The sequence below is a fragment of the Channa argus genome, chromosome 1 (assembly GCF_033026475.1).
Source record: "Channa argus isolate prfri chromosome 1, Channa argus male v1.0, whole genome shotgun sequence".
NCBI lineage: Eukaryota > Metazoa > Chordata > Actinopteri > Anabantiformes > Channidae > Channa > Channa argus.
Genome location: NC_090197.1, coordinates 18,433,404 through 18,446,828, shown reverse-complemented (window position 1 = coordinate 18,446,828; position 13,425 = coordinate 18,433,404). Strand labels below are relative to the sequence as shown.

The 13,425-nt window shown below is 40.7% G+C and overlaps 2 protein-coding genes across 4 annotated transcripts; both read right to left on the bottom strand.

The window, feature by feature from the left end:
* Positions 1-221: 221 nt before the first annotated feature.
* Positions 222-7,118, bottom strand: wipf3 (WAS/WASL interacting protein family member 3). Of its 3 annotated transcripts, none has more exons than XM_067504549.1 (8): positions 6,850-7,118; positions 4,587-4,678; positions 3,684-3,819; positions 2,751-2,912; positions 1,942-2,670; positions 1,349-1,486; positions 1,016-1,117; positions 222-925 (listed from the first exon to the last, which is right to left on the bottom strand). In XM_067504549.1, the coding sequence occupies exons 2-8, from the start codon at positions 4,659-4,661 to the stop codon at positions 885-887; spliced, it is 1,383 nt and encodes a 460-aa protein (XP_067360650.1). In that variant the 5' UTR covers positions 4,662-4,678; positions 6,850-7,118; the 3' UTR covers positions 222-884. The 3 variants fall into 3 exon arrangements, with proteins under 3 accessions (XP_067360650.1, XP_067360630.1, XP_067360639.1); XM_067504529.1 differs by having other exon boundaries at positions 1,016-1,120; positions 6,850-7,116; XM_067504538.1 differs by having other exon boundaries at positions 1,016-1,120; positions 6,855-7,116.
* A 1,964-nt stretch (positions 7,119-9,082) lies between these two features.
* LOC137102742 (proline-rich protein 15-like protein) lies at positions 9,083-9,475 on the bottom strand. Its single transcript, XM_067482560.1, has one exon. It carries the CDS (start codon positions 9,473-9,475, stop codon positions 9,083-9,085), a length of 393 nt encoding a protein of 130 aa, XP_067338661.1.
* Between the last annotated feature and the right edge of the window lie 3,950 nt (positions 9,476-13,425).

Here is a 13,425-nt window from a genome sequence, read left to right as displayed (position 1 = left end):
ATGTCAGCCATCTTAGCATCACATTGTATTAAATGTTTTTATAGATTATTTTTAGTACTTATAAAAATAAACACCATGAATACCACTGTATGTACAATGATTTATGAACATCCAAGGTTTACATCCCCTGCATTGCAAGTGAATTGTTACCAGGAATTAAACTGCACTCATTTTCTCAATGAGTTTTAAATAAAAATTTGGCTTATTTTTTGCAAACCACCTAAACAATGGTAATGCACTATTGTTGCCCTGATAGGCCATTGAAAAAACCCTGGAAAGATTGTCTTACTCCAGTATCTAAACTTCACAGAGTTTATACTTTTTATACAGTCCTGACTTTTATGGACTTTTTATGGACCATCTCTGTGTGCTGTGTTTGCTCAGATCTTTCTTTGAAGTGTTGGTGTGTTGAAGAATGTTTCTGAACTAGAAAACATATTTTGGAGCTGCTCCAAGTACAGCAGGACTAATAAATACATCATACAGGTCTCAGAGAGAAAATATTCTACATTTTATGTAGATCCTGAAATGCTTATGAACCATGTGAACAGTTATGTTAAATATAGCTACTGGAAGACACTGTCCCAGGCCTGTTATTGTGTGTAGTCTGTATGTAGCCTATGAGTATGAGTAAGGAGAGCCCTCCTCCTCCTCACACACATTCAAAACATTCCACTCTAGAAATGGTCAGAGGTCACATAGTCACTATAAGGCCACACTCTGTCTGAAACACACTCACACACATGTACAACTACAGTACACACAAATAGCATACACAGCCTCAAAATAAATCCATGGCAGTAATTATCATAAGCTGTCACACAGAAGGAGGAGGAACACTGAGTGTTGTTGCTGCATGTAAGGGATGAAGACGAGGCTTTAACTCATCTCAGATGTGTCTGGATCCCAGGTGGTTTGGAGTTCACTGAAAGAGAAAAGGATAGAGTGACAGTTCAGTACACAAAACCGGAGTCATGGGAAGGGTTGAGAAGAAATGAGTACACCGTGCTGCTACCTCTGTTTTCTTTGCTGGGGTATACTCGAGGGAAAGGTTTGAAGTCATCAGGAGGGGGTAAATCTTCCACAGGGTGGAACTGAAACTTGGATTCAAAGTCATCTGCTGGAGTAGAGTGAAGGTGCAGTTAGAACCTGCCATTCGTAAACACTTTCAAGATCATTTAGTACTTTGGTGTTGCAAACTTATTCCTTCATTACAGGAAAGTTGGAGAGTCTTTGAAGCTTAACTGAACAAAATGTGGCTTTTTCTACTGCTGCTCTTATTTCTTATCACTGGATAAAAGCACAAACTAAATGTCCTAAATATTGCCTCTAAACTATTGAGTCTCACCCAGGCTGTGCAGGTGTCCATTCCTGAGACTGAGTGGGGGCAGAGGAGGTGGTGGTGGAGGGGGAGGAATACGGGTGGACAACTCTGTGGAGGGGGAACGTGCTGGCGGAGCTGGAGGAGGAGCCAGCCGACCCACACCTGTTACCAGCCAAGACATGACAAATTAAAGTCTGTGAATCTATTGTTGCATTTTTGTTCTATAAAGAAAATAAATAAATAAATAAATATAAATAAATAAATAAATAAATATATATATATAATTACTGTGCATGTGTTAATTACATGTGGCTTCCTATATCAAAATTTTAACTAATTTTTAAAAATGTATATTTCTTATTATTCCTGCTGGTAAGCAAATTCCCGTCTTCCTTCTTAAACTGAAACTATTTCTTTATAATTGGACAATTTCAAATAAAAAGGTGTGCGTAATTTTTTTGCTCTAAGTTTCTCTCCAGCTTAAGCTTAATTTAAGTTTGTCTAGCAGTGTTTTTGACTGTCCATTGTGTAAACTGCAGAGGAGGTGATTTTTCCATCCTCCGTGCAGCTGCTCCATGTCTGCCATAATGCAAAAAAGCTAAGAAAAGTTAAATTACCTGCACTTCTGGGCACAGCAGGTGGCCGTCGGGTGGGAGCATTGCAGGGGTATGATGGTGGCAGTAAGCGCAGGGCTGGGGAGGGCACTGGGGCTGTCTTTGGTGGTGGTGGAGGGAGAGTGGATGGGCAGGTAGAGGTGAAGGAAGTTGGGAGGGGTGGAGGAGGAGGCGGTGGCGGAGGTCCCAGAAAGCTGTCCCTCTGGATGGGAAGTCTATAAATTTCAGAATGGACTGGAGAGGGGGCTGGAGGGTGGAAGAACCCTGAGGAGCGGTCACCTGGCACAACAGAGGGAGGCTGGGAAGGTGGAGGAGGAGGTGGTGGGGTAGTGGGGTGGGAGATGGTTGTGTGGTGGGAGTGCTGGATAGAGAGCCAAGTAGGCTTGGTGACCTGGGATGGAGGAGGGGGTGGGGGGCAGGAGGGGAGTGGTGGAGGCTTGTTGGCTGGACGGTCCTGGAAGGCTTGAGGAGGGGGGGGTGGCGGAGGAGCAAAAGGAGGAGCAGGAGGAGGTGGAGGAGCAGAAAGCGGGGCAGGAGGAGGTGGGGGCGGCGAACAATTGGGGAAAGGGGGAGGGTGTTTGCTGCCATGAGATGGAGAGGGAGGAGCAGAAGATGAGGAAGTGAACGGACGGTGAATGGAGCTTCGGAGCTCCGCAGTCTTGTGGGTCTCAGAGACACTGCTCAAATCCGTGGGGGGGTTCCACAGCGGCTTCAGGGAGGCCGACCGTGACACTGCAACACAGACACGAACAAGAGGAGTCAGCGGGACTGGAAATACAGTGATCTATTAAGAAAAAGACATTTTCACCAACCTGTAGTCTTGACTGTTAAGTCTCTTTGTCCTGTTGGTCTGAGAGTGGGGAACCCTCCAGCAAAGAGCCCACCCAAAGAGGTTCCCATGGGTGCCATCCCTCCTGTTGAACCCTGAGAAGCACCAGTGCTGCTGGATACATCTCCAGTGTTTGCTTTGGGCTCTGGGAAACAAACACACAATATATCAACTTAATCATGTCATGGTTTTATTCATTTACTTATGAATTCATTAGATACGCTGCCCGTTAAATGTCTCATGTGAATCGTGAGAATATTGTTCTTTAAATAAACACTTTACACAAAGGACCCCAAGCGTGGTTTGAGGCAGGAACTTGAGTAAAGTTTGCACCACCCTCATCTGCAGCACCTCATATCCCTGAGGCTCAACGACACACCTTCCCACAAAACTATTGCTGCTGTTTCATCCGGCCTGGTTCCATACATACAGTTGACATTGTTACTGTTAAATGCGGATTTAATCTTTAATGTCATAGTTCAATTTAAATTTCAAGTTGATTGTATATGAAGCACAATAAAATACCAAACTGAAAGATGGCTACAGAACTTTCCTGTCTTGTTGTGTTAACCCTATGGCGTTGAGGGGATACACCGTGTTTGACATTGTACATGTGTGGTAGATTCCTGTCCTTCCTGCATCCTTATCTGCTGCAGGGCATTCCTTCCTGAAGTGTGCACTAGACTGTTCCCTATAGTCTTTCATATTTAAATATTAACCTTACTTCCTGGGATCTTATTTCACTGTGTCACTGTATATTATATCTTTGATTCTTAACATAAACACACAGTAATAAAAGTCTCCTTTCGGTCCCAGACAGGACGAGTCAGTCATAATATCAGCATGCGACTACCATTCATTGTCTGAACAGAGTGTGTCTGTATGTGTGTCTGCAGGATGGTAAGGTTGCTCTTACTGTCAACAATAGGGGCACTGCGGTCATTGACGAGTGTGACTTTCCTGAGCTTGGTTCCTTTCTGAATATCAACCAGCAGGGCATTCCTTCCACCTCCTCCTCCACCAGACTGGGCCTTAGAAGGCTCCGATGGACACTGTCGCACACCCAAAAAGCGGTCGTTATATATCTTTGACTAGTATTTTCATCCTAAACACGAGCACAAACAGTAGCCAAAGCATTTGGTGATCATTTGTTTGAGGCACTTATCATACAAAAGGGTTAAACATTTGCTAAAATCAGCTTCTCAAATGTGCGTATCACAGCTTTTCTTTTTTTATTTAATTTATATTTTTTTATTTTGGGATTTCTGTTACCTAGAAAAAGTAGAAAAAAACTGGGAATTTGGAGACAATCAAAACAAAACAAAAACACAACAGTAAAAACACTGAAACAAAGATGTCATGTAAGAATTTAGTTGGTTTTGAATTTTTTAATGATGATGATTCATGGGGAGCTTATTGTGCTTCTCACCAACATACATATAATGTGTACATCCAAAAGCTACTAAGCTGTTTGTCTGCAGTGTGGCTTTGTTTTCTTGCAATGGCAAGTCGTTTAACATGAGGACACTGAGCTGCGGAAACATAACACTTCTCTGCCACTGAGAGTCTGCTGTCTGCCCATCTGTGTGTGCGTGTGTGTTTGTGTGTGTTAGTGTGTGTGTGTGTGTGTGTGTGTGTGTGTGTGGATGCATGAATGCACTTACAGGTATTATTTGTGTGTGTGCACTACCTTAATCAATAATGCAAATAACCTCCAGGTGTTTGGTTGATGGTCAGTGAGAAGGACACAAGGGACTGTTTACAATTGCATGAGCGAGAGAGTTACAGTAAAGGACGAGAGAGAAGAACACAGTATTACCTGAGGTAGGGCAGCACTGGGCGGTGGTGGCGGAGGCACTGGGGGTGGTGGAGGGGGAGGAGGTGGGATTGGCATGCCTAAGCCTCAGATGCCTGCAGAGAGACAGTGTACAGCTCAGAGTGGCTATGCTATTAATGCACTCTAGTTTCTAGGATTTTTTGTTCCTCCACATCAGAAGCTGCTACTTGTGTTAAGGGGCACATTCGAGGACCTGCACTCCTCCCTGAATAGGAAGTGCTATCACCAGTAGACAGTGCAAAACAGGAAACATCTAGCACACCATCCTTTCCAGAAAACATCTCCCCACCCCTGTCCCCCTCTTCTTTCCACAATGCCTTGTGGAGGGACTTTGGAGAGGAACAATGGTGAGTGTTGTGTCAAAAGTACTGAACCCCTCACCCTTTTTAGTCGCTCAGTGACCAAATGCTGTCAGAAAAGTAACTGGATGGAAAACACATTAAGGAAACTTTGCAGGAAAATGCTACAGCATACAAACACATTGATCTATTTTCCAGAATATACTAAACTGAAAGTATTGTATTTTTAAGAGCAACTGTTTAGTACTTAAAGTGATAAGGAACAATGCCCACAATGAAGCTTTCCAGGAAATGGTCATATCCAGGTATGGCAACTCAGCCAACATCAATTCTTGACAAGCAGTCTTCCATGGTAGTGAATCACTGAACACTGCCTGGAGTTTGTGCAAATTCAGTTTTCTGTGGAATCTGAACATGCTCCTCCCGAGCAATTTAATAGAACACAGAACAGACTGTGCTGTTGTTGAACCAAAATGTATCTCCCCCAGTTATTTGTTGTCTTGTGTATTTCTGTTCATTCAAATTTTTACATTCTCTCTATCAAAGTGGCAACTGCCCTCCATTGCTAATTCTATCTTCATACTGTATCTGTGTCAAGCACCCTCTGTGACATTGTGAAGCTGGACAGTGACTAGATGAAATTAGGACAGGTTGGACGATGAGGTAAAATGCATCTCTCTCTCTTTGACCTCTTTACTTTACAATACATGTTGTTGCTCCCGAAGCTCCTGAAGAACATCTAAGTGAAACTGACAGGCAGGTAAAACTGCTTCAGCCTTAACAAGGGATTTTGTCAAAGACATGTTAACAGCTTGCTTTCATATCCACACTGTTGAAGACTGACTACCTTGACGATATTATATAGCACGGAATCTCAACTGTAACAATCACTATTAGAGAGTAACACATTGATGGGATGCTTAGGGTCCAGAAGAATCTACTCCAAGACATCTTTAACACTGAAAGGGTGACTTCACCAATTTTCCTATAACATCACCGGGAAGAGTTTTTCATCATTGGGAGTTTAGATTATGACATCTGGGGGAGCTCTGGAAAAGCAGAATGACTGTGATTACAAACTTCATAGTGTGAGCAAGATGACATAATCTTAACTGAAGAATCCTCCAAGTGATGGAATCCGAAAGCATTTTTCAGCTAGAAGTATTGAGATATTTTGATAAAGGGAAGTCAATAGCCTGGCATTTATGTATGTATACTACCCAAATTAATACAAAAATAAGAAGAAGTTCAAAATCAGTGAAGGCGTCCTATTCTACATTGGTAACAGTTTCTGCTTTATGTGTTGGAGACCTGAGCTGTAAAACATACAATGTATAGTTATTACTTTCCATTATTACTTTCCCTTTTTATACTACTTTGTTTATCTTTGAGTGTATGTAATTAGGGTATATCTAGATTATTGTTATGAATATTTGGATAATTCTTATTAATTATTAGATAACTCTGAATAATGTGTGAGAAATGTAATTGTGCAGGTGGTTGACCAGGTGACCTGTCTAAGGTTTAATTGACTCCCAAAATACTTTGTTCCTGATGATTTTCTGCTAAACAAAATGATATATATGGCAACTGGAAAATATTTAAGGGAAATCCAAATGTATTTATTATTACAGTATTATGAATATGAGTAATATATATTTTTATAGAAGTGTGATCAGTGGAAAGCAAGAAATGAAGTAATGTTTGGACAAAGGTTAAAAGAAATTAGGTGTTTATATTTTGATGTGTTTGACTGATTATTGTAATGTGTATAAGTAAGTAATAAGTAGACCGCAGGAGTCAAACTGCAGTTTAGGCAGCATTTGGCTGTCTACAACAGAAACGTGGTGTAGGGACGCCTTAAAACACGTCCATGGGTACAGTGCTCAAGCAAAATGTGCGTTACTAATACACAGCAGCATGTAGTAAATCAGACCACAACTTACCTTACTGTCAGAATATATCCGTACAATCCACCTGTTGGCAAGCAAAGCTTCAGTGAGATGGATCAACTGTCCTCATAGTGCGCATTAGTGCGTGTTATTTTTAGTCAAATGAGGACATCTCTTGTCCAGAGTTTGGACTATCAATAACCAAGCCACGAGCGGCTCTTCTAGACATTTCAAAAAGTAGAAGAAAGTTTTTGTATCTACAAAGCAGACGCTGCAAACATGCTGCTATGGTTCTGCACAATGGCCTCTTTATGACTCGAGCTGTTTATGGTTTACTCCCCCGTGAGCACACTGCAGGAGGCGTACACAGTGCAAGGCCACTCCTTACACCCCATACTCAACACAGGACCAATGGAAAAAGAGTGTGGCAGGACACCAAGCCGGTGTCATGCTTAAGATACTAATACACTTTCTCTCATTTATTCCACTTTACACCTGTGGAATAAAATAAACAATAAGCATGTTTGGGGACTGGTTCTGACCGAGAGATACACACAGTGACGTTCCTATAATAAGACCTAAGCAGATGCCCTTTTTTCCTGTCTGTGTGGTTTATTCTATTTTTGGGCTGTATGACGACAGCACAATTCCACCCCCATGTGTTCAAAGCATGGCATAACATGTCATCATTTACTCATTTCTGTCTCCATTTCCTGCCTTCCATGTACTATATTACACTGCTACGCAGAAATTACTATGCACTGAAACTGAAAATCATAATGCCTGTATAAGTGGTAATCCTCTTGTATAAACATGACTGCTGCACACACACACACACCTTAAACCTTAAAAAACAGAGAGAAAGGAATGTAGTGATACAGGCATGTTCCTGTTTTCAGTGACGGAACAATGTAATTAAGACTGGGTTTGACATCCACCGCAGGAACTAAAAATAAATGGTAGTAATTGCTTGTAATTTCCTTTTCACATTATGCAATAATCACACAAACCCCCCACCACCACCACCATCCTTGTTCTGTTCACCTCTGAAGCACCAACCCAGAAGCCAAGGGACATGGCTTTTGTGAATATTTGATCTTTAGCATTTTCTTTTTTCTTTATGTGACTTTTGTAATATTTAACTGTAACATGCTTGGATTTTTGTTTACCCAGGATAGTGCTTAATCCCAGGCAAATATCTCAGGGGAGGCAACCCAACCTGTTGCCTTGTGCTGCCAAAGTTGACGCATTATTGTAATTCAAACATAGAAAGTTAAATGAACGCACACACACATAATCAAGTGTAGCAGTATCAGATTTATTTCACATAATTTGCCTTCATTTGAGTATTCACAGGTGATCCAAAGTACAGTAGCCCTGTAAAGCCATCTTTCATGTGTGGCCGGATCATCCTTCCTTCCCAACTTGGTCAAATCCTCTTTAGTTGGATACCTCCCATAATTCAGTACCATTAATTTGTTACTTCAATTGTCAGTAGCTTTCTTTAGAGGCCATTATGTTAGAAAACGTGTCAGATTTTATCCTTCATTTAAGATATTTTAGTGTATGTGTTTAGCTGGCAAGTGTGCATCTGACTAATAGCTGCTCACGAGCATATTCTCACTCTCTCAAGCAGATTTCTTTCACACGCATTAGGAAAATCATTTACATAAACATCCTTCTGACCCTGACAAATCAACATATTTTCTAAAAGCATTATAAAAGGAGCTTTATACATATACTTCATTAATAAACATATATTGTTGTTATTACAGAAAAATTGTAAACATCTTATAAACATTTTTTTCCTGAAGCATACCACACATTTATTCTTGATTAATGAGTTGAACAGTGAGTTGAACAGTGATGATGATGGTACCTATGACTGAAGGGACATGATACATTGTGTCTTGTCTCTATTGTGTTCGTAGTTGCACAGTACATTTCTATTGCATTTCCTCATTTGGGCTCTATTATTGGAATAATGAAAATAAACAATGGATTTTCAACTTACTTATTTTTTGTTTCTGTGCTCCTCTGGCACAAGTCTATCAATAAATACCAAAAAAATTCCCACTATTTCCAATAATTCTTACATAATGTTATTCCTGCAGTAATGGACTAAAAGGTAAAAGATCCTTGTCATCTTCATCATCATCTTAACCAAAATACAGGCATACCTCTTGCTATGCCTCAAGCGTTTGAAGCATCTTCATGTATTCGGACCCTTCTCCTTCTCTTCAAGCATAATTGTAAAGCAGCCTTTTATAGCTCCCACTCTTCCTCATCACCGTAGGTCCTCTTTTCCTGAAGCTACATTGTCTGTCTCTTTCTCCTGTATAGGAAGGCTCGAGCGCACCTTCCTCTTCTCTTTAAATCGACCTGAGCGTGACACCTTCATGTTCCTGCGACATGTCTGCTCATTGAAGACCGACTCCAGACGGGAGTCATCATAAGTCTCATCGCTGAGGAGGCTGGAGGTCCTCTTGGAGTCTTGTTGAGACAGGTTCTGGTCACCGGTGGTCTTGGAAGCTGCTGCTGCAGGGTCTCTTTGCTTGTCAGGCCGTGGTGCAAAAGGGTCAAAGTCTGGACCAAAGTTTTGGGATGAACCTGCATCCTTGGTGCCACCAGCCTTCTTCTTTGGCAGAAATGATTTCCACCATGGCATCCTTTCTGTCATCTTTAATTTGAGTGAGGAAACTGAAACAGAAAACATCAATATTGTTAAGACACTCTCCTCTACACTAATAATACTGCTACTATTAACATTTTGTTGCACCTGTTGAATGATCGTCTCCTGATTATATGCTCTGCACTGCGTGGATCCCTTTATTCAACTCTTCTCGTGTCACCCTTAGCTCTCAATCTCAAATTTCTTATTTTAAAATCAACCTATTGTCTTAAAAACTACATCTAATATGTCCATGTACATGATTTAAGTAATAGGTATAAAATATTACTGTGAAACATGTAGGCTATTTGCGAAATCCTTTGTCCAGCCCCACATCTTCTTTAACCATCAGTCTGTTGAAATGATGATTTGTTGGTTAAATCTAAAAATCTGTGAAACTTCTAAAATATTAATGTTTAATTTCCCCTATCTCGTGACAATCTGCACTGGTGAGACAACTTCTAAACAACTAATCCTATGAATAACCTGTGTGACTGTGTTTACCTTGTCTGTAAAACTGGTTTAATGAGTCGTGAGAACAGAAGAGCAAACCCAAGCTGTGATTCACAAGTGAACAATGCCTAAAATAGACTCTCTTAAACACTTACCTGAGCTACAAAAGGTGATGTGGACACTTAAACCGACCCGAATCAAAGTGTAAATGGCTCACTTTTGCTTATTATGAGATACAAATCCAGTTCAGCGTGTTGTTCGTCAGTGGTGGTGCACTTAGCGTAACTGTGACAGCAAACCCTCAGGGGGTCGCAGCAGTATCCATTTTACGCACGAGCCAGGTGTCCTGTCTCCTCACATTTCCCACTTGCATAAAGTTGAAGATTTCTTCACTATCTCCTCTCTAATATCGACCCACTTCTTCACCAATTCTTGAGAAAAATACAAATGAATTGACAAATTTATAAGGAGAGGCTTTGGTCTACGAAACCAGCAGGTTTCCGCCTCCCCCGAAACTCTCATCGAAAAGCACCTGTTCTTGCAGCTGATTGGATGAACGCTCACAGCCAGTCCCGTGATCGCCTTTCAGGTGTATCTACTGCAATAGTGGGTGGGGCGTGTGGTTGCATGGCAACATACCCCATGGGAGCCCGCACCTATTCGGTGACTAGAAAAAAAAAAGAGCCCTTTGTATCCGTTGAACCCAACCCAAGCTAGTGAGCCAAATTTTGTTACAATTTTTGGACGCCCAGTAGTTTAGGCTTCAATGACTCGTCGTGCAAAGGAATGGAATGGGTTATTGAAACGTTAATAGCGATCGGCTAAAAACAGGTTGCACTGTTGGATGCATTTGGGCTACGTGGTTAAAAATAAGGTCCTGTGCTGAATTAAGGCAGGAGTAGTCTGGAATTACATCAGTACACTAGAAGTGCAGTTGTTGCTGTTGTACATTTTGTAAGTTAACACAAGTGAAGAGAGTCAGGTTGGTTTGGCTCTAATTTTATAAGCTGTGATATTTGTCACACGTGGAAAGCTTCAACTCTGGTTTCAGGTTCTTTAAAGATTCATGTAGGATTTTTTATGCCTGCCAAATGTCCATCTGACTCCCTGACTTTTTAAAAATGGCCAGGACCCATTTACTACTCCATGGTCCAGGCGAGAACAACATACATCTTATAGTGACACTTTAACAATTACCGTTTGTGGAACAGGTTTGCTCTACGTACACTTGTGGTATTAGTTAGCCTACTTGATAAATCACAAATCTGCAATGGTAGAAAATAACATTACATTTTCCCAAGAAGCCTACTATGTACATTTTGAGATACTGTATGTCAGTAGTGAGTAGTAACTTAGTGCATTTTAATACTACAAATATACATCTCTGGGGGAGATGAGACTAGAAAATGTAATTGACAGCTATGAAGTATATATGCTAACTGGCCACTTCATTGGGTACACCTGTACAATCTGATGGAATCCAATACAGCAGTTGTCCCATGAATTCTACTTTTAAGGTGTTATAATTACTCAGTTTTTAGGTTGAAACTCTGATGTCCAAGGGTCTGCTGATAATTCTGATAGGGTCTGATAATTCTACTATGTGTTCATCATTGAGATCAAAGTGGGCAGTGGAATCGTACTGAAGCGCATTAAAAGAAGAGGTGGTTCTAATGTTTTGGCCAGCTTATTCATTTTAAATAGTTTGTACAGGTGTACCTAATAAAGTGGCCAGTGAGTGTTCTCTGACTACATTTTGTTCATCCTGGACCAGTTAAATGAGTAACATGCAGCTTGGAGACATCAATTCACATGAATGCACATGCATTTAAGAAAAAAGATGAAAGACAATGATGAACAAAAAGGCCTTTCAAAAAAGAAAGTGGCCTACTGGGCACCTGGGCCTGTGGAGACAAACAATGTTCACAAATAAACAAAGGACAGTATGAGTATGAGGTCTTTTTGCATGTTTGTGTCTCATGCATCAGTAATAAGAATATTTTAATACAATATATAGAAACAAGGCACTCACATTGGTCTTTATACATGATACATTTGTAATTACATGTATTTTTGTGATTCATCTCTCAGAACAGGCCATTAGAGGTGTCTTTTTGATCAAATCAAATTAAAATTACTTATATAGTGCTTTAAAAACAAAGTACTCTTGACCAACTAACTTCAAACACACAAAAAAAATAAAGTAAAGTATCAGACTCTATACAATGCATTAAAAACTAAGTAAATAAAAGAGTTTTAGGCAACAATTTAAAAGATGCCAGGTCTGAGGCTGATCTAACAATCAGAGGTAAACTATTTGTTGACACAGCAAAAGCACAGCCAACCCAGCATTTGTATTTGGTCCTTTGTACCTCTAAAATAAAGTGATTTGATAATCTGAGAGAATCTCTTGAACCTTTGGTAAATAATAAAGGTTTACACTGATTTTATATTATATATATTTGTCTACCTTACTGGAATCCAAAGCACTTCACACTGCTTCTCATTCACTCATTCACACACAATTACACACACACTCACAAACCAATGGGTGGGCAGCTATGCAGCTGGCCTCCACTCACCGAGAGCAACTAAGTCGAGGTTCAGTGTCTTACTCAAGGACATTTTGACCTGTTATTGTAGTAGACGAGAATCAAACCAAGACCCTGCGATTGGCGCACAACTGCTCTACCTCCTGAACCACAGCTGGTGCCAGCTCATATAAAGCCCTAGAAACAAAAGTGAATAACTTTAAACCATTTCAAACGTGAACTAGAGGCCATTGAAGCGAAACCAAATCCAGGCTTATGTGGTTGAATTTTCTTGTGTTTGTTAAGAGGCCAAAACCAGCATTTCGAACCATCTTTAGACAAGAGAGCAACTGAGTAATACTAGAGTACAATGCATTGCAATAGTTACAAGCATGAACTGCTATTTCAAAACCATTTAAAATTAGGATTGACTAAGAATCTAAAATAGAGAAAGCGAGTTAAATGGCCACTTATATAGCGCTTTTATCCAAAGTGCTTAATAATGTTGATTCCCATTAACCCATTCACACACACTCACACACTGATGGCAGTGGCTGCCATGCAAGGTGCTCACCTGACCCACCAGGAGCAACTTGGGGTTCAGTGTCTTGCCCAAGGACACTTCGACATGTAGCTGAGAGCGGGGATCGAACCACGGACCCTGTGGCCCAACTGAGCCCCAGTTGATCTGCTATCAAATCAAAGGACATCATCAAATATTTCTCCCAGGTTTTTTACAGTTCTCTTCAGCTGAGGAGGTAAGAGGGCAAGACTCCGGTTGTAGTAGTTGGTTGTTGTAGTAGCTGAGTCATCAAACAGTACACACTTAGTCTTGTCTCCTAGGGAGTCAAACAATTGCTGTGGTGACACACTTCTCATTGCCTTTAAAGCTAAATAAATCTGAATGTCATCTTTATAGCAGTGGAAAGAGAAACCATATTCCTCTATGATAGACCCCAATGGAAGCATGTACAA